The 22,760-nt window shown below is 32.2% G+C and overlaps 1 protein-coding gene across 1 annotated transcript in view; it reads right to left on the bottom strand.

Annotated features, from left to right (window-relative positions):
- The window catches only part of LOC132723036 (uncharacterized), a gene marked incomplete at its 5' end in the record, with an annotated part of 145,153 nt that overhangs the window by 5,001 nt on the left and 117,392 nt on the right, over positions 1-22,760 (bottom strand). The window contains 3 exons of the mRNA XM_060707705.1: positions 1,574-1,645; positions 4,313-4,348; positions 5,692-5,794. Of these exons, the coding sequence (XP_060563688.1) occupies positions 1,574-1,645; positions 4,313-4,348; positions 5,692-5,794 (211 nt within the window). The remainder of the gene's footprint in view (positions 1-1,573; positions 1,646-4,312; positions 4,349-5,691; positions 5,795-22,760) is intronic.

Genomic DNA, 22,760 nt, shown 5'->3' with positions numbered 1-22,760 from the left:
CTTCTGACATAATGACCTCATTAAGAGACTGTCAGCTGTAATTAGCCTAAGTTTAAGATGAAATGATAGAATTCATTGTTAAGGATTGTCACTCTATAGTGTATGACATAAATATGAGAAAATCGCTCACATGCTCGCTTGTGCCAACATATGTTTAAGATTGGTTAGGTACACACCATTTTAGATAAGATACACTGTTGAATTTCAATATACACATATAAACCAAAAACACAACATGTCATATTTCCTCAGGAAATTTTCCATGTCAGCTGTTTATAAATGCTTAATTAATATCAACAAGAGGGCCACGATGGCCCTGAAATCGCTCACCTGTACATAGGCCCCAAAGGGCTTTTATTTGAACAAACTTGGTTTTCATTGAATAGTCTCCTGTTACAAGTTCAAATTGCTATAAAACTATAAAAAAAAGTGCTTCAATACTAATCAAACTTGGCACAAATGTTGACTGGACCATTGCCTTTGTAACAACATGCTCAGGCTTAAATTTCCTGTTACCATGGAAACAAGGGGACATCTCAAAATTGCCAAAAATCACTATTTTGCGTTGATTTTTTCCATCAAAATTGATTTCAAAGTGCTGCAACTTCTCAATGGATTGAGATAGAGTCAAATGCTTTTCAGCGTTGGTTACACGTCACCTTATGATCGATCTGGGGTCATTTTTAGCCTCACACAAGTCCAAAATTTTCTTGGAGATGAGGGGCAGTCTGCCGCCCCCCCATTCAAACCCCCCAAGCAGGAGGGGGCACATCCCCATTCTGGCAACCCCCTGATGTACCTTTGGGTTGGGGGGGCTGCGCCGAAAAAGTGGTCACTTTTTTATCAACATTTCTCAAACGAAAACATGTGTTTGGGGCCCAACAGTATATTTTTTCACTACTTGAGGCCTAAAACGGGGGGGGGGGGGGGTGGGGGGTCGAAAGTGTGTTGTTTCGCGTATATATAAGGTAAAGGGTTAACTCTAGCTCTTTGGGTTTTTTAAAAGAAGATTTTTTTAAGTTTTTACTATACACATATAAGGAAAATCAATGACACCCGGGGCGGGGTCATTTTAACACCAGGGCCCTAATTTGAACAAACTTGGTAGACACCCATTAGAAGATGTTTCGTGTTAAATATCTTAGCTCTAGCTCTAGATTATTCCTGTGAAGTTTGGATGAAATTGGCTTAAGGGTTTATGAGATGTTGTTTAAAGTAAAAGTTTATGGACGGACGCCAGACAAAAAGCCATCACAAAAGCTCACCATGTCACTTTGTGACACTGGTGAGCTAAAAAATAATAAGAATGTTGATATTCAATACTATTGCTAACAAACACAATTTAGTCCGAAAATATTAAAAGAACACTAATCATTCTTACTAATATGATTACCTGTATAAAAGAAGGTCACTGATATATAAACTTAATATTAAGATTGTAGTTTTTAATATTATAAGACACTGAGTGAAGTGCTATGAATAAACAGCAAACCTACAATTATCATTTTTCAATGTAAAAGGATTAAAATGGAGGTTAAATTTCTCTATATATCCCTTTTAATATTCAAATTACCTTCCAGAGAAATTGTCTCTGTTTTCTTGAACATGAACATCCTTTCTTGAAACTTCACTGTCACTGTTTGCTCTAAAACAACAACAACACCAAGAAAATCCTACAACCAATTACCATAGTAACACAGTGCAAATCTTATATTAACATGCATAAAGTTCCCTTTCATTTGAGTTTGCTAGTAAATGTATTCAAGACCTTCAAAAATCCAAAACTTTTTAAATCCAAACCATTTTCTTGGTCCTGAAATTTCTCCTGTTTTCTTTGTAATTTAAACTTCTGAATTCTGAAACTTCTAAATTCCAAATGACTTTCCGATAAAATTTTCATAAGATCATATAAAATTTACTTCCAGAAAGTGAAAAGGACAGGGATAACAATTATACTTGAGATTGCAAAATGTTAATATTTCTCAATTAGCAGGGACCATTTATCTTGGCCCTTATTAGAATAATAACCTCAAATTTGCCATTTCATTTGTTTTGAAAGGGTGGAAATTTACTATTGAATTAATTTCTAAATTAAATATATCACAAGGGGGCAAAGAGGAGGTAAATGTCAGCCTTGACAAAAAGGGGGCAATTATCTGTGGAGGCAAATGTCCATTCTCCACATAAACTTTTTAAGAATCAAATTGCGAAAATATAATTCAATTGTAATTAAAGGTGAAAGTAAAATTCAATGAATTTATGAGGAAAAGATCCTCACACTTGATTGGAAAAATGAAAGAGCTACCAGAATAAGAAGAAGCTTATCTGGAAACTCACAAAATCTAAACTTTGTTCTCCATGGTGTTTGGATTTCAGACGTTACACAATAATGCTGTACAAAACAAGCAAATTCGTTGAATTAATATCCCCCGCCGAGTACTGGTTATTATTAACACAACAACTTAAGACATAAGGCTTTATTTATATATTAATCATGGCATAAATAGTAATATTCTTTGAACTTAATAACAGACCAATAACTTTGTGTTAAATAGTTATATCTGGAAATGCCAATGAGATGTATGCATACTACATAACTAATCAAGGGCCATAAATCTGAGTTATAAGTATCTGACCGGAACAAGGCGACAATATGCACATCTCCTCTTAGTATCCCATAAAGTTTCATTGAATTCCAGCCAGTAGTTACAGAGAAGTAGCACGGAAACGATTATTGCTCTGGTTGTATACTGCCTAAGTTATCAAGGGTCATAACTCTAAAGTTAAAATGTCTGACCCGAACAAGGCGACAATGTGCGCATCTCCTCTTGGTATTGAAGGTTCAAATAAAGTTTCATTGAATTCCAGCCAGTAGTTGCAGAGAAGTAGCCAAGAAACAAATATTTTTCTATAAGGATACTGGAATAACTAATCAAGGGCCATAACTCTGAGTTAAAGTGTCTGAACCCAACAAGGCGACGATATGCCCATCTCCTCTTGGTATTGAAGGTTCCCATGAAGTTTCATTGAATTCCAGCCATTAGTTGCAGAGAAGTAGCGCGGAAACAATTTTTTCTCTATATGCATACATGTTTGTACTGCATAACTAATCAAGGGCCATAACTCTGAGTTAAAGTGTCTGACCAGAACAAGGCAACGATATGCGCATCTCCTCTTGGTATTGAAGATTCCCATAAAGTTTCGTTGAATTCCAGCCAGTAGTTGCAGAGAAGTAGCGCGGAAACGATTTTTACTCAAATGCATACTGCATAACTAATCAAGGGCCATAACTCTGAGTGAAAGTGTCTGACTGGAACAAGCCGTTGATATGCCCATCTCCTCTTGGTATTGAAGGTTCCCATAAAGTTTCGTTGAATTTCAGCCAGTAGTTGCAGAGAAGTAGTGCGGAAACAATTTTTACTCCATATGCATACTGCATAACTAATCAAGGGCCATAACTCTGAGTTAAAGTGTCTGACCGGAACAAGCTGACAATATGCGCATCTCCTCTTGGTATTGAAGGTTCCCATAAAGTTTCGTTGAATTCCAGTCTGTAGTTGCAGAGTAGTGCGGAAACGATTTTTACTCTATATGCATACTACATAACTAATCAAGGGCCATAACTCTGAGTTAAAGGGTCTGACCGGAACAAGCTGACGATATGCGCATCTCCTTTTGATATTGATGATTCCCATAAAGTTTCGTTAAATTCCAGCCAGTAGTTGCAGAGAACTACTCCGGAAACGAAATTCGGACGGACGGATGGACGGACAACGCCAAAACTATATCCCCCTCCCGATTCCATCGGCGGGGGATAACAATATGCTCAAGTGATTTGTTTCTGGTATAAATACATGTATATTAATCTTTTTTTTTTTTTATAAATTTTAGAATCATTACTGATGATTAGTAAAAACTGTTTTGATTAATTAAATAATTCAAATACTCTGCCGATGTAATGTAGCTTTTGCACTGTAGAGAGTGACTAGTTGTTGTTCTTATTTAGATACAGTAATATGTTAATAATGAAAGAGATGATAGTCTTTTGTGGTAACAACACCTTACATGGTACTACCTAGTTCAGTAGTCATTTCCCTGGAAACTCAAATCAAGTCAGACATATATTGCATTTTTCAATGGTTTGTCTTTCACAGCTTATTTATCAATATATATGTACATAATAAATGTGTAATAAAGTTAAATATATTGAGAAAATGAAAAATGAAAATACTACCGACTTATAGAAATATCAATTTATTCGGTGGGAAGGTAATATGCAGGAATAAAATTTGGGTAATGCATTAAGACTTACAACTTTTCCAAAGGTCTCTTTTCCTTCTTTTTGGTCCTTTTTGCAATGAAAATAAATGGCACTATTCTAAACATTTATACTATAACAGGCAAATAAATTACTAAAGTATGCAACTCACACCAATCAAAATCTAAAAATAATGTGCACTGTAAATTGATAATGCCTAATATAATAGTTATTCAGTATCATAAGAAATGTGTCCTTAGCATATAAAGAGAATACAGCAAAGACAAGAGGCCCAAGTGGGCTGATATTGCTCACCTAAATATATGGGAAGGTTGGTCAAATATTCTTAATAATGTAATATTTTTGGATCCATTGACCATGATTTGTACAAATTTTGATAAACTACACAAATGCAACATATCTTTGTTTTGAGAATTTAGAATTTTATCATTATACCTTTGTTAATTTTCATAATTCATTTTTGTCCTGGCCATTTCTCCTAAACTATATTGTTCACAAGGCGACACATCCGACTCGCGGAGTTCTAGTTTATCATTAAAAGGGGCAGCATCACTTTAAAACCTGGAACAAATTGTTTTAATACTATTAGTAACTGCAAAGGCCAACTAGACAGAACTACATATCCAATATCTGGTCTTCAAGTTCATTTATTACATTAGATTTTCAAATGCTTTTTCCATAAATAAAAGTGACCCTTGTGTTGTACCATTTTTAACCACTGTTGAAGGCATATTACAAATTCTATCTTTATAACTATTTCCAGCTCCAATGACCAAATTATCTATCACACCAAAACTATTTCATCTTTTTTTGTAGATGATCTCCAAAAGATCATGCATTCCTGTGAAGTTTCATAAAAATCTAGTAACAAGAGATGTTGTTTTAAAGACAATACTGGACAAAGAAATCAGAGATCCTTAAGTCCCACACTCAGCAATCATTAGCTAATAACATTTGTGTCTATTAACCCCTTATAATAAGTTATATTGAACTATTTTACTAGAACGTAAAGCAGTAGCAAACACTATGTGAGGCAGATTCAAAACAGATATATACATGTTCAAAAATGTTAACCTGTTACCAAAGCATGACTGTGCAAAAAAAGCTTTAACAAAGAGAATTTAAGCATGCACTTCTGTTACTCATTTAAAATTTTGTTTTCAACAAGCTGTAAAGGTACTTTTAAGCAACAGGCACTTTTCCCAAAATTATGTGCAATATATTTAAAAACAAATATTAATTTTATAAAAAAGTTGATATTCAATAACTAATCATCAGCACAATCATAGGAAGTTTCTAAAACACAAATTACATAGTAAATGACTAGAACAAAATTTTAAAGAGTAACATTATTTGTTCATAAATGTTAATTGGCCTATTATATTCATAGATAGATCCTTTTTTTGTCTCACCTGTCAGATAATGTTCCCCGATGTTTATCTTCACGTCCAGAATGTACAGTATTTGAATTGGGTCCACGTCCACCACCATGCCCTCTGCCACCATTCATTCCACCTGTATCATTAAAATAAAAAACATTCTATGAAACAAATCTTTTCATTAGTAAAAGTTCTAAGAAATGTTACAATATTAGCTTAACTATTTCAATGAAAACAAGCAATTATCATAGTATTGCAAGCAATCCATAAGTTCCCTACCGGTTAGAACCCCAGCAACATTCTGAAAGGCCATTGGCCATTCACTTATGTCTCTATTTTAAGTAAATTTGTTGAAAAAGTTCTTTTAAAGTGATCACAGGAAACAGTTTTTATGTACAGACAGACAGAGGGAATATTCAAGGACACTCTAAAGTTATTTTTTTAAAATATAACATTTTAAAAAGCAAAATTCTTAAAAAGGAGATAACTCTTGAAATAAAGATGCAATACGTCATACACAATGTGAGTGTAACAAAGAACAATTAGTAATGAAGGTGTTGATAATGAATGTTTATTTTGAATTTGAAGTAAAAGAAAGTTAACAAAAAAAAAAAAATAATATTTTCAGTCTATTTGTTGCCATAGCAACCAGAATTTTCAAGATAGGAAGAAAAGAAAAAGACGTGCATAATCTCCATACTGCCATCTATCCATATATCAAGTTTCATAAAAATATTTTCAGTACTTTTTGCGTTATCACTGGATCCAGGTTATGTGAAAAATTTGCCATATTTTCAGTCTATTTGTTGCCATAGCAACCAGAATTTTCAACATAGGAAGAAAAGAAAAAGACGTGCATAATCTCCATACTGCCATCTATCCATATATCAAGTTTCATAAAAATATTTTCAGTACTTTTTGCGTTATCGCGAAATCCAGTTTTGTGGACGGACTGACGGACGGACAGACGGACGGAGGGTAAACCTAAAGTCCCCTCCGGTAAACCGGTAGGGGACTAATAATCTTTCATAAAAAGATATCTGCACATCATAATTCATATGATATTCATGTTAAAGATTATACAAATCAAATACACATATACTTCTCACAGTGAATAACAACTACATGTACATTGTATGTCAATCCAATATATGAACTTGTTAACTGTACATGATTTACTCAAATTCAATATTATCAAAATGATGATTTTAATTCAGATCAGTGCATGATTAATTTAGAATATCATATCTTCTCTAGGTTACATTACTTCTGCTAATGTAAAGCTTATAAAGTTAAACATTAAAAACCCTCTGAACAACGCATTGACATCTCATGTCAGGACAGTACAAGCTTCAGATCCATGTCTTGTTGTTTTTACATTATTACTAACTGTTTTCATAGATTCAAATATAACAGATAATGAAACCCGCAACTAGGGAATTAGATGCTGATAACTTAAACACATTGAATTTCAATATAACGAAACTAGAACACAACTTTGTATTATAAGTTAATCATTAAGCAAATGTGCATACTAGATACACATACTGGAATATGATATCTTGTTAAATTAATATAGTGTTAACAAATATATTCATCACATGACATTGCTAAAATGATTCTAATATAATACATTTATTATGGTTTATTTTTGTATTACACAAATAAAACATTATGTCATAAAAATGATGTAATCAACCCAACATAACATTAAAATGATATTTCAAAATGTGACATAAGAATCTTCCTGTTGTATAAGCTTGATTAAGAAACATTAGGCTCATTAGATTAATTGTCCAATTTTCAAGAATTACATATTCATAATTATGTTAGGTCCTATAAATACAATGTGCATCATATACTATTTGTAAGGCTCATATATTGGGGTGCATATTTTATAGAGTAGCTGGTCTTGGTCTGCCAATTAGAAAGGTACAAACTTGGGAGCATTATGTAATAAGCATTAAAATTGAAGGTGTTTCTACTTATCAAACCCATAAGGTTGAGATCAAGAAGGTAAATGTGCTCTGATGAACAGCACTTACTTGTTTTAAGTTACTGTCTGAATTGCTTCATAAACAATGGTGAACTTGATTAACATCTTTCAGTCCAACTAATATTTCCAACTAATATTTTCTTTTTACAGATATTACTTTATAAAGTCTCTTTCAACATGTGTTTGTTTGGTTATAATATTAATACATTTTTGGTATTATCTGGTGGTCTGTGCCACTAACCGTCTTTCCTGGTTAACTAACCAGTAATTACCAATTTCTACACAAATGACTGGTTACTGACTTCAACATGACCGTCTTTCCTGGTTAAGTAACCAGTAATTACCAATTTATACACAAATGACTGGTTACTGACTTCAACATGACCGTGAGAAACAAATGACCATTAGACTCAATGCCAGAGATCAGTGGTCATGGAGAAAATTTCCCCTCACCAAGAATTGAACCTGTAACCCATGGTTTACAAATCCTATGTTCTCCCTATTGTACTAAGCTGACAGACTGTTGTTTCAACATAAACTATAATAAATATTAAAGCCTTGACAACATGGCAACATGCCTTATTTTCTAAATTACCTTCTGTGAAGCACTAAATTATATACTAGATAGTAGTTAGATGTTCATATAAACATAATCATAACAATGTAACCCTTCACAAACTTGCAATCTGAATATATAAAGTTCTGTCAGTATAAAAAGATAGAGATATGGAGAACATTTTAAAGAAATTTCTGGTGTATTGTCCCTTAAAATGGATACTAAATATGCTTGTAGTAACAACAATAAAATCAATATAAAAGCAGAACATGCATACTTGGATTAACTAGAACTATCACTAAATGTGATTAATATCCCCCCACAAGTCTGCTTCGGAAATGTGGATGTTACTAGTTACAGAATACCTTGTAAAGAATTGAAATCGAGTTATGCTTGTGGGCAATTAAAGATAGTTGTGGTTCTTGTCTGTTGCATTTCCTTTCAATGTGGTTGGCCATTGATGAAGTTTTATTGGATTACTCTGTAATAAGTCCAGAAAGACAAGGAAAAGGAACAAAGGGCAATAACTCTTTAAATACTGAAGATTGAGTTATGGTTATTGTACACTGCACTTCCTCTCATTGCGCATGACCATTGTATGAAGTTGTATTGAATTCCAACTACTAGTTTTCAAGTTATGCACTGGACAAAAAAAGTAACAAAGGCAATAACTGTAATTAGTCCAAATAGAGTTATTGTTCTTGTGTGCACTTCATCTCACTGCCCTTGACCATTGTATAAAGTTTCATTGAATTCCAACCATTAATTTTCAAGTTATGCACTGGACAATAAAAAGTAACAAAGGGCAAAAACTTTTAAATTAGTCAAAAAAGAGTTATGGTTACTGTGCACTGCACTTCCTCTCAATATACTTGACCATTGTATGAAATAGTTTTGAATTCCAAGTAGTAGTTTTCAAGTTATGCTCTGGACAAGAAAAAAGCAATGGAAAAGTAACAAAGGGCAATAACTCTATAATTACTCTGGAAAGAGTTATAGTTCTTGTGCTTGACCATTGTATGAAGTTGTTTTGAATTCCAACCAGTAGTTTTCAAGTTATGCTCCGGACAAGGAAAAGTAACAAAGGGAATTAACTCTGTAATTAGTCAAAATGGAGTTATGGTTCTTGTGCACTGCACTTCCTCTTATTGTGCTTGACCATTGTATGAAGTTGTTTTAAATACTAACCTGTATGTTTTAAGTTATGCTCCGGACAAGGAAAAGTATAAAAGGGCAATAACTCTGTAATTTGTCAAAATGGAATTATAATTCTTGTGCACTGCATTTCCTCTTAATGTGCTTGACAACTGCATGAAGTTGTATTGAATTCCAACCGGTAGTTTTCAAGTTATGCTCCAGACAAAGAAAAGTAACAAAGGGCAATAACTCTGTCATTAGTCAAGATGGAGTTATGGTTCTCATGCACTGCACTTCCTCTCAATGTGCTTGACCATTGTATGAAGTAATATTGAATTCCAACCATTAGTCTTCAAGTTATGCTCCGGACAAAAAAAAGCAATGGAAAAGTAACAAAGGGCAATAACTCTATAATTAGTCAAGATGGAGTTATGTTTCTTCTGCATGGCACTTCCCCTTATTGTGCTTGACCATTGTATGAAGTTGTTTTGAATTCCAACTAGTAGTTTTCAAGTTATGCTCCGGACAAGGAAAAGTAACAAAGGGCATTTACACTGTAATTAGTCAAGATGGAGTTATGGTTCTTGTGCACTGCACTTCCTCTCAATGTGCTTGACCATTGTATGAAGTTATATTGAATTCCAACTATTAGTCTTCAAGTTATAGTCCGGACAAAAGAAAGCAATGGAAATATAACAAAGGGCAATAACTCTGTAATTACTTTAGATAGAGTTATGGTTCTTGTGCACTGCACTTCCCTTTATTGTGCTTGACAATTGTATGAAGTTGTTTCGAGTTTCAACCAGTAGTTTTCAAGTTATGCTCCGGACAAGGAAAAGTAACAAAGGGCAATAACTCTGTAATTAGTCAAGATGGAGTTATGGTTCTTGTGCACTGCACTTCCTCTCAATGTGCTTGACCATTGTATGAAGTTATATTGAATTCCACCCATTAGTCTTCAAGTTATGCTCCGGACAAGGAAAATGCAAAGGATCGCTGGACCGACCGACCGACCACCGGGTAACTCCTATATACCCCCCCAAACTTCGTTTTTGGGGGTATAATAAGGTCTGTCCATTTCAAATTACATCAAACAGTCTGGTAATATTTTTTCCTTCAATTTTCCAATATATGCCCTCAGTATCCAATTCATTTTCTTTAAATGTTTTGGCAGATATGATAAAAGCCATTTTTTTATAATAAACTTCGACAGTCATTCCAGGTTTTTTTTATCTTACTTAACTTCAGCCAATATCTTGAAAAATCTTTTTGAATATTTTTACATTCGTCACTTTTCTTAATCAAATTTCACATTGAAATGTTTCTTTTACATGCCCATAAAAATAAAGAATATCGAAGCATTCTGAAAGCTATGTTGAGAAAGAAATTTGCTCTTTATAGTGAAGAGATAGCACTGGGGTAGAAAAGCATGACATGTTGAACATGAAGCAGAATAATCCAGGATTTCTACCTTGAGATAAAACGTGCATCTAGAAGCATCCAGCCTTTAAATCCACCCACATGACTAGGTCTGACTTAATGTTTCACAGAAAAACCACAGTTGACAAATATACCAGATAAGCAAACAAACAACAACCATAAACAAAATGGAGAAAGAAACAAAAACAGAACACAAAATTTTTTTAACAAAATTATTATAAGGCTTTCTGTTTAGGAAAGCATTTTCAGCATATTTATCACATAAAATATGAAAAAAATGAATTAAGCAAACTAATAGCCTATGTAATAGCAGATGTTATTAAGAAAAATAATGTTTCTTCTCATTAACGTGTAATTGCCCTACATTTTGTAGACAATAAATAAATAATAAATATATATCCGGACAGACTCAATATTTAAATACAGTCAGGACTCAATACATCGGAATCCATTATACTGACAAGTTCAAATAACGACAGTGAATTGGTGGGAACCAAATTTTTTCAACGTTATTATAATCCTTTATAACGGAAAATTCGTATTCCAACTCATACACAATAAAATTGTCAGTGACCAAGCGCGCGTATAATTGAGCCATGAACAAAAGCCGTTAAAACGGTGTTAAAACGGGTATTGTAGGTTGGTCAGTTGAAAAATCAAACAAGGTTCGGAAAAGTATCAGACTTTTTTCGTTAATTGACAAAGACAACAAACAGTGTGCAATCAATTTTTTTCATTTTTTTAAAGATACCAGTGAATAAGCATATCATTACATGATGAATATTGGAATTAAATATACTGACACATTCCATATACTGACATATCCTTTGGGAACCAACAGTGTCGTTGTAATGAGTCCTGACTGTACATTGTTAACATTATTAAAAACAGTTTATATCAGAAAGAACGTTAGAAATTCAAAGATTTCAGCCTTTTCATTTGACAAAAATATAGGGCAAAGACCAAGTCTACAATAATATCTTTATTTATATTTTCATTTCATCGAAACATCTCTCTGGTGATAAATATGCTTTAATATATAGTTTTGTTGTAAATAAGCATGGACGGATATAACAATATGCAACATATATTTATTATGCAATCACTTACTTTGGTCCGAAGATCACATCACAACCCTCGTCTTCATTATGAACATTAAGACATTTACCTAAATCTAGACTTCTTTATCAAATAAAAACTTTAACTGGGTATATAATTTGCTGGACATCTATCCAATTTTATCCAAAAATATGTTTAAGAAAAATGCTATGTCACCGCATGGTTCAAATTTCATAGCTGTACATCAAAGGACAAGAAAGTAGGTCACATCATCTAAATCTAGGTCAAAGTTCAATTTTACAACAAAAACTGTGCACATGGTCAAAATGTCATTGCTGTACATCAAAGGATAAGAAAGTAGGTCACTGTCCCCTTGGGCAAGGCATAATTTTGACCCAAGGGTTTAATAACAATCTTGATACAGGTCCACCAAACAACATTTCAAGTCAAATATCTAAGCTATAGCTTTCTCCCATTCAGAAAACATTTGTTTTATTTTCTGTTTTTACTATGTGTACATAATGAGAATCACTGCCCCCGGGCAGGGCCAATTTTTGACATTTGAACAACTATAAATGATATTATATATCAAACATCAAAGCTCTATGCTTTGAACCTTCAGTTTTTTCACTTTATGTACATAATGAAAATCAATGACCCCCGGGGCGGAACCAATTTTTACCCTAGGGCTATAATTTGAACAATCTTGATAGAGGTTCACTACACAATGTCTCATGCAAAATATCTTAACTCTATCCTTTGTAAATTTAGAGAAGATGTTTTTTTAAATTTTAACTATATACATATAAGATAAACCTATGGCTCCCAGGGGCGGGGCTAATTTTGACACAAGAGGCAAAATTTGAACAACTTTGGTAGAGTACCTTTAGATGATATTATTTAACAAATATTAAAGCTCTAAGCCTTGAACCTTCAGATAATAAGAATTTTTTATTTTTTACTATATGTATACATTGAAATCAATGACCCCCAGGGCGGGGGCAATTTTCATGCAAAATATCTAACCTCTAGCATTTGTCAATTGCTAGAAGAATTTTTTTTTAAGTCTTTACTATATACATATAAGGAAAACCAATGACCCCTGGGGCAGGCCGATTTGACCCCAGGGCTATAATTTGAACAATCTGGGTAGAGGTCTACCAGACAATGCCTTATGCAAAATATCTAAGCTCTAGGCCTTTTGGGTCTTTACAAGAAGATTTTTTAAATTTATTCTTATAATTCCTTTTGGTTGCCATGGCAACCAGATTTTTGCATGGAATGAAATTCTTTGAACAACTTTGGAAGCCCTTCACCCAAGGAACAATCCTGCCAAGTTTGGTTGAAATTGGACTAGTGGTTTTTCACAAGAAGGTTTTTTAAGTTCACTATATAATCTATATAACACACACACACACATACACACAGGTGAATCGCTATATGCCACCGCATCGCAGATGCTGCGGTGGCATAAAAACAAGTTTATAAGTGAAGACAAGTTCTTGAGGCAGGTTGCAAAAGAGTAATTTTTGAACTGTCAATTTTAAATTTTAGGGACTTTAGGCCAATTTTTTTTTATATTTTGGTTTACTGATTTTTTCCAAAAAAAGGTAGGGTCGGCGGCGGGAAAAAAAAAAAAAAAAAAAAAAAAGGTTTTCATAACTATAAATGTGGTGCATACATTACATATACATAGTACTTACTAGAGCAATGAAATTAAATACATCGCCGATTGTCTATTCCAAAGATTGTCTAAATACACAAAAAGAAACAAACTTTTGCTCACATTGCCATTGTTTAAAAACACACATGAAATCTACACACGATGACAAGTGGCAAGCCAGCCCTTCAAAAGAATCTGTCATCCTTTGATGTTTACACACTGCTGTGTAATCTGAATCATCAAAGGTGCCGAAACTTAGCTGACTTGCACTCATTTCTTTGTAGATCAGAAGTTCAAAAAAAAACTGTCAAGAAAAAATTACACATGTTTAATTATTGCCCATTGTGAAAATATTTTTTTCGGATAATTAGCGGGTCAATTTTTGACATAAAAATCTATTAATTGTAAGTGCATTTTTTTATTTTGTCTGTTTGAAAACCTATTCAATCTGCTTTTAAAGGCTAATTTTTTTTGTTAAATCTGAAAATACTGATCTTGTCAATTGCAGCAGATTTCTCTCCCTCTGTCCTTGAATGTAATTGCTTACGTAATTTGGCGTGTTTTTTTTTTGTGTTTGTTTTTGTAGTTGTTTTTTTTTTTTACATTTTTACGCATTTGGACCTTAAATGCATTGATGAAATATGATCAAAGCCTAATTATAATTCTGTGAGAATGGCTTGACCCATTTAACAGACATTGTTTCATAATACACCAATAAACACTTTTCCCAACTAGCAGACGACAGGCTATTCTTGAATAAAGATAACCGGTTGCGTATCTCACTGTATAAATCGTATGTAAAATAGTCTGGCATATGACTACCAGGTAGTTTAAATACTTACCGTGACGTTTCTTTGACAAGTCGTATTATTAGCGGCTTATTTCAAGACAACACAGAATTTTTTGGGGGGCAGATTTTTTTTTTTCACTTTCCCAAAATACAGAGTCGGCGGGTCAGTAAACCGAAATATCAAAAAATAATGGCCTTATAATGAAAATAGCCCATGTAAAAGCCTTGTCACACTTGGACTTTATATAACTAGACCTATCAATGAAGGTGATTAATACCCCCACCAGCAACCAAATTCAATACCAGCCGGGGTCTTCATATAAGCTTGCTATACACCTGCTATACAAGTTTGATTACAATATCTCATTCCTAACTTTACTTATTGTCTGGAAACCATTTTTCTATTTTTAGTAATGGTGACCTTGACCCCAGGGGGTCTAAATGCAATACATGTACCAACCTGGTTGTCATATCAGCCTGCAATACACCAATTGATTACAATATCTCATTGACCTAAATCCAGGAGGTCCAAATGCAATACCAACCAGGGTCTCCACAAAAGGTTGCTATATACCAAGTTTGATTACAATACTTTTTGATTATCATCCGGAAACCATGATGTGGACGGACGGAAGGATCGACAAACTGACTCCAATATACCCCCCTAAACTTTGTTTGTGGGGGTATAATTAATTTGGCTGATGATGATGGTAATAAAATTGCATTTCAAACACCAAAATGAATTATAATCATAGTAAGTTATGATGCCATGAGAATAGCTGAAGTATCACTACTTGAAATTCTTGATAATAAAGAGAACATGTATTGTACAGTTTTCCAGTCAATTAAAACATGCCTTTACTACAACTTGAAAATCAAACAATTTTTCAATTATTTCACTTATTTTCATGAAGGAAGAAGAAAAACTGTTCATAAAAAATAACATAACATCAAATTCACACTACAAGATTTATTCCAGAATACAATACAAAGAACATTGATTAATTACCTAAAGCAAATGAAGAAACCGTACAAAGATAAACTGACAAACACGAACATTTCAAAATAGAAACTTTAATAATTCTAATGTACCCCACCCCCTCCACATTAAGGACCATAATCTTATTTATGTACTAAAATATCTACATTTTGTCATAGTTGTTTTTAATATATATATAAAAGACTCAACTAAATAAGGAAAATTCATCATTTGGTTAATCTAAAAAGCATTTGTACTTCTTCCTGTTTTCACTAATGAGACTGTGCATAGGGGGTGGGGGTCCATACTGCCAAATATATTTTCTACTATTGAATAGCACTTGTTAAGAATTCAACAAATATGAGCTCATTGAAATCTAACCCATAATCCTATATCCCAGTTCTGTATGTCCAATATTTATGTACAGTCACTGTCAATGGATGTTACTAGGAACTTGGAAAAATTGGCAAATCTAGGTTTTTTCAAGCTTTCCTCCAGCACAAATATTTATAGTTAAATCTTCATGGCATACTACCATTCACAACAGAAGGGTCAAATTTTGCAATTATTTTCCAAATTGTAACTGTGAAAGTTTGTGTGTACCTCCCCTCCCAATGCTTATCTGGTAAAAAGAAAACATATTCTGGGGTATGTCTATTGTAACACAATCACATGATGTCTCTTAAAGAGTATCAATGAAGATCTAGTCTGCAAATTTCAACTGAGAGTTCATTATCATATTGATAAACATATTGGGACTTGTCATCCTGATAGAAGAATCACCGGGGAAATCAATCTAAAATATTTACCACTAATGAATATATACACATGAATAAATCATTTTATATAATCTCTTATAATTCATAAATATTTCAAGCAAGTATAATGATAATGAGTAAAATACTTTCCAATAACTATTACTGAAGTTTCTGTTTAAAAATATCCTTGACTATTATTATCATCAGAGATACTAAGAATTGATAGTAAATGAAAATCTTCATCATCTTATAGTAGTTTACATAAATTTCATCTTGGCAAGATATTGTTTAATACTTCTCAAATTTTTGAATTTTAATGTTTCAGTAATGTGCCTGACATACAAAATAAGGCATACTTGTATTTATAATAAATGACATCAATTTAATTGTGGCATCTAAGGATTTCAGTTTTTGTGGTGTTAAAATTTATTAGACACTGTTTCAGAATCTATGTTGTTCAAAACTTAATAGTGAAAGAAATTATATGTTTTTGTCAAAATTAACTCCAAAAATATGTCTTTTTCTCGTTACATTTCAATTTTTTAACAAAACATTTTTTTCATTTTTAGCAAAAGTGACACAAATACTAAATGATGATACAACATCTATATCACAATTGTTTACTTAGTACACACTATATAGATAATTATTTACAGTCTAAGAAAGAAAGGTGACCAGTCTATAAAAGACTCACTGTCATTGGTTGAATTCAAAAAACTTTCAGCCAATCAGATGTTGTTAAAGTTTGAACAGGGTCTTTCAATTTTAAAGACTCTGGTTGGAACAAAGCTTGAAAGATTTTCTATTTTATTATCTTTGGCCAAAGTACATTTAATTTTTGTATAAAAAGACATTCAAATCCAATGTATAAATTTTACATTTTACAATATTTCAATTCGATTTGTTATTTCAAACACATATCAATCGACTGGTCTGCCTTTTTAAAACAGGTCCCAAAAAAGTAAGAAATGTTCCATGTAAAAATTAAAAATATCCTGGTTCTCTTAAAGGTGTATTATGCTAAAATTTAAAATCAAAGATTTTTTTTGTCAAACAGTGCCTGCGTAAAATACACGAAAATTACTGTTACTGAAATTATCAAATTCAGACCTTAAAAGTGGCTAATTAAGGCAGCTAAATACGGACAGTTTCTTCACAAATATCTCCCATTTATCACAAAATTCAAATTTAGTTTATACATCTCACCAAGTTTGAAAGATGCATTTTTAGATGACACCATCTGTAAGATATCTGATAAATTAATTTCATCAAATGATTGGCATAATACACCTTTAACATTATAATTTCCTAATAAGCACACTTATAAAAAGATTATCAATAATATACACAATACACATATGTATATAGAAATATAAATCATTTGCTTAAAAGAAACAACCTCACAGGCATATTGTGAATTTTTAAATTTCTCAAGAATGCAAAAATATAAACTTTTTAAAATTTATTTCAAACGCTTCATTGTTTCAAACAGCTTCATTGTTTTAACAATCTGTGAGATTGTCTCTTATGTCAACATATTAACTAAGCACTATTGATTGTAAAGCTCTTTTTAACACTAAACACTTAAATTTTACACTCTATCTAATATTTACAGATATTTACAAGAAAAAACACACACAACAAAACTTACAAAAGAGGAGCAAATAAAATCTCAAGTCATTCATCAAATTAAATAAAGTTGATGGAATATATTTATAACAGATTTTATAAAGTAGTTGAATTATAATTTTATCTATATTCAGACTTATGCATCTTATAAAGTAGTTTAATCATAATTTTATCTATATTCAGACTTATGCTCCTTATAAAGTAGTTCAATCATAATTTCATCTATGTTCAGTTCCTAATGTTCTTCAGGATGTTACACAGCAAATCTAAAAGTAGAATTGAACAGTTATTCCAGAGATTTGTTGGTCAATATTCGTGCCAGAAAACAGTCAATTAAATAGACAAAGAATCTTTCAACCTATCTTAATAGCTCAACATGCACTCTTGTTGGTTCCAGTCAGCTAAATATTAAGAAACAATTAAAAAAATATTACATTTTGAGTAGTTGTTCTTTTCTGTGACACAAGAACTTAACAGAACTATAATGGTGACATGAAACTTAAAATGATGTGTTAAAATAGCCACATACTTTTACTTTTGATCTTTTATTTCTGCTTTTATATCATTTGTGTCTTTTTTCCCCTTTAATATTTCTAATTCTTTGCTTTTGTAAGAAGTTTAAAATTTGATACATGGGGCATTTTCTTTCAACTTTTATATTCAGATTGTGAATAACCTAAGAAATAAATATGTTCCCAGTTACTTGAATGAATAAGAATAGAATTCTGTATTAAATCTAAAGTATCAATTTAATGAATAAGAGGTAAAACATGTGACTAAAAACAAAGACATAAATAACACTAAACACACTATAATATACACTACTAACCTTTGTGAATTTGTTTTTCTACAAAGTGATCAAAGTGAATGGTAAAATAAAAATACAATGGTTTATAAATATTTACAAAAGTTGAAGTATGGCACTTTTAGAACTATACAAATTGTATAGGATAATACTGTTTCATAAAATCTATTTATTCATTTGATTTTCCACCAGGTAACCTTTTCGGTTTTATGATATCTAAATAAAAAATTCTCTTGAGTTATAAAATAAATATAAAGAAAATACTTTTACTGTATCTAAATTGAAAGTGTATAAAGATATTCTTTTATTTGTATTGTTTCTTTAAAAGCCAACCTGTTTTCTGGCTCTGTACTTATTAAACATAAAATATAAGTTTGTTATCACCTTTTTTTCTTTCTGAACTTCATACGTTTTGTCTCTCTGCATTTTAAAACATGTATGTTAGAATGACTTTTATTTTGCAATAAAAAAAATATTTATAAGAATATTGAACAAACAAATTCACTTAATACTTAAAAAACAACAACAATAGTTAAACGTGATTGAAGAGTGAATGCAGCACTTCATATATTGTATGTAATTAAGAGCCACAGATTTACAAAGTAATGCATTTCCCCTCATCATAGAGTCTAGATGAAACTTCAATTATTTTGAAACAACATTTATTTTTGGTTCACTTGACAATTGAAAATCAAATGCTTCTAGAGTCTGCTGTAAGTATAACTATTTAGTTTTCAGCAAGTAAGTTCTAACTTTATCATGTAAATAATTTTGTTGAAGTCAATGGCTTTCAGATATGAATTATCAGAAAACAATAAATTATTGTCAACTAACTCCAAGATTGGATCAAGATCCTTCAGTAAAATACTGAACTTATTAGACAAGCCACTGTGTAGTTATAAGAGTCTTTTAAATTGAAACAACTGATTTTATATACCTTCTGCAGGTTTTTTTATGCAGAAACATTCATCAAAATTATCCACAATGAAAGAATTGAAAGAGAACTAAAAGCATTGATCCATACATTTATAAAATTCTCAACAATAAAGTATTATCTAGACTCTATGACAAAAACATCTTTTAAACCAGGTAAAAATAACACTCCTTACTTGTAAGTAACAACTTTTAAAGTTAAAGAAAACATTAAAACACAAAATGTACATATTTAAAACTAAGTAACACACTTTTTCTAATTTTACAGTAAACATTGCCTTTTTATGATGTTTATTAAAAAACACCCACACTTCCCCTCCAAAAAAAAACAATGATTCCTCAAAGAATGTTCTGTAAAAATTTATACACCCTGTTTAATCTTACTATAATGACATGATTGATGGACTTTAGATTGTCTTAATACTTAGCTTAGTGTTTAACACTTTCTTTTATAATACATAATGTTTTATAGCTTGCACCATCACTGGTGAATAAAAATAGCATTCAGTGCCTTTGAAAATATTCATTTTTAGATTTATTACATCTTTTTTTTTTAAGGAACTCCACTTGAATTTTTTTTTACATGACAGACCTGGTAATAATTTTTGGAAATTTTAAGTTCAATTTGAAAGTAGATCTTGATCAATAACTTGTTTGTGCAAACTTTGAGATAATTATTTTATGCTTAGACCTAAAGTTTAAAATCATTTGCAATGTTTTCCACTCAAATCCAGCTAAGAATAAAACGAAAATATGATTTTCAATTTTTTTTGTCAGTGCATGTGTCAATTATCTTTTGCATATCTTACAGTACTGACAGTACCCAAGCTGATCTATGTAGGAAATTCAAATTCTATGTTTCAAGGCTTTTGGACCCGAGTGGAGTTCCTTTAATTTTGCGTTCAATACTATGATTTTAATGAATTAAAAAACAAGAGGGCCATGATGGCCCTGAGGTCACTCACCTGAATAAAGGCACCCGGAGTGGGGCCCGTTTAAACCCCAGGGCTTTTATTTGAACAAACTTGGAAGACACCCATAAGAAGATGTTTCACGATGTTAAGTTTTTACTACACACATATAATGAAAAACAACGATCTAACCCCCCTCCTTCTGCTTTGCCCCCCCCCGGCAGGGCCAATTTTAACCCAAAGGCTTTTATTTGAACAAACTTGGTAGACACCCATAAGAAGATGTTTCATGTTAAACATCTAAGCTCTAGCTCATTGGGTTTTTATAAAAGAAGATTTTTTAAGTTTTTACTATACATATATACATAAAACCAATGACACCCCTGGGGCGGGGCCAGTTTTGACCCCTGGGCTTTTATTTGAACAAACTTTGTAGAAATTACTATAAGATGTTTCATGCTTAATATCTAAACTCCAGCTATTTGGTTTTTTTTTCAAAGAAGATATTTAAGTTTTTGCTATACAAATATAAGGAAAATCAATAACACCCGGGGCGGGGCCAATTTTGACTCCAGGGCTTTTATTTGAACAACTTTGTAGACACTCACTAGAAGATGTTTCATGCTTAATATCTAAACTCCAGCTATTTGGGTTTTTTCAAAGAAGATTTTTTAAGTTTTTGCTATATACATATAAGGAAAATCAATGACCCCCGGGGCCGGGCCAATTTTGACCCCAAGGCTTTTATTTGAACAAACTTGGTAGACACCAATTAGAAGATGTTTCATGCTAAATATCTTACTTCTAGCTCTTTGAGTTCTTTCAAAGAAGATTTTTTAAGTTTTTACTATATGCATACAGGGAAAATCAATGACCCCCTGGGACGGGGCCAATTTTGACCCCAGGACTTTTATTTGAACAAACTTGGTAGACACTCATTAGAAAATGTTTCATGCTAAATATCTAAGCTCTAGCTCTTTGGGTTCTTTAAAAGAAGATTATTTAAGTTTTTACTATATGCATATAGGGAAAATCCCTGGGGCGTGGCCAATTTTGACCCAAGGGCTTTTATTGGAACAAACTTGGTAGACACTCTCTAGAAGATGTTTCATGCTTAATATCTTAGCTCTAGCTCTTTGGGTTCTTTAAAAGAAGATATTTTAAGTTTTTACTATATGCATATAGGGAAAATCAAAGACCCCCTGGGGCGGGGCCAAGGGCTTTTATTTGAACAAACTTGGTAGACACTCATTAGAGGATGTTTCATGCCAAATATCTAAGCTCTAGGTCTTAGGGTTTTTTAAAAGAAGATATTTAAAGTTTTTTCTTTCGGTTGCCATGGCAACCAGAGTTCTGCATGGAATTAAATTCTTTGAACAATTTTAAAGGTGACCACCAAAGGAACATTCCTGTGAAGTTTGGATGAAATTGGCTTAGTGGTTTATGAGGAGATGTCATTTAAAGTAAAAGTTTACGGACGGACGGACGACGCGGGACGAAAAACGATCACAAAAGCTCACCCTGTCACTTTGTGACAGGTGAGCTAAAAATGTAAAAAATGTTTCTAATGCAAACATGTACAAGTATAATAAAAAACATACTTTTTCACCCCTTTTATCTATCAAAACTTTTCAAGTTTCATCTACTTCAGCAAAAATACACACGTTACAAATAAATATATATGAATAAATTAACAATGATTATCTATTACATTGAAGACATTTCAAACTGTCATACAGTAGACAAACAGAGATGATCTCCTCACTTTTGATGCATACATGATATCAGTACCATTCAAGGCTTGCTAATTTCAATTGAAATAGAACAGTCAAAGATCAATATATGAAAAAAACATTTAACTATTAGGACCTCAAAGCTATTAAATACAATGTACAATTGCAATGGTTGAACAAAAATTCTATTTTACAAGGAATCTGTCAATACCAGTAATACATGTTTACTTAAAAAAAAACAACACAGACTTTATTTAAATTATGGCCATATTTCAATCTCATTCAGCCATACAATTAAAGCATGTGCATTCATAAGCTGTTCTTGGATAATAATCTTTGCATGAAGCTGTGTATGCTGATAACATACGTGTGTTATAATGTATGCCATGCATTAAAGCAATAAAGCACCATGTATCGTCCTGCACTGGTTCACCTGGGCATCCTCACACATAATTACAGATGGTTAAAGGGACTCCACTGAAGTTTATTCACATGACATGACTGGCAAAATGTTTTTTTTTTTTCAAGAATTTTATGCCACTTAATGACTTTAGCATATGTAAGCAAAGATATTTCAGATTATTTGCTCACTACATTTTTCCATACTATGAACTTTTATTTTGCAAAATCACATGATTATAGAAAGCTTTTTAATTTGGGTTGAGAATTGCACTATTATATCGATTTTTAATGTAATGTTTTGTATATTTCTT

Source organism: Ruditapes philippinarum, unplaced genomic scaffold (genome assembly GCF_026571515.1).
Source record: "Ruditapes philippinarum isolate M1 unplaced genomic scaffold, ASM2657151v2 ctg822_1_1_1_1, whole genome shotgun sequence".
Lineage (NCBI taxonomy): Eukaryota > Metazoa > Mollusca > Bivalvia > Venerida > Veneridae > Ruditapes > Ruditapes philippinarum.
This window is presented reverse-complemented; position numbering and strand designations above follow the sequence as displayed.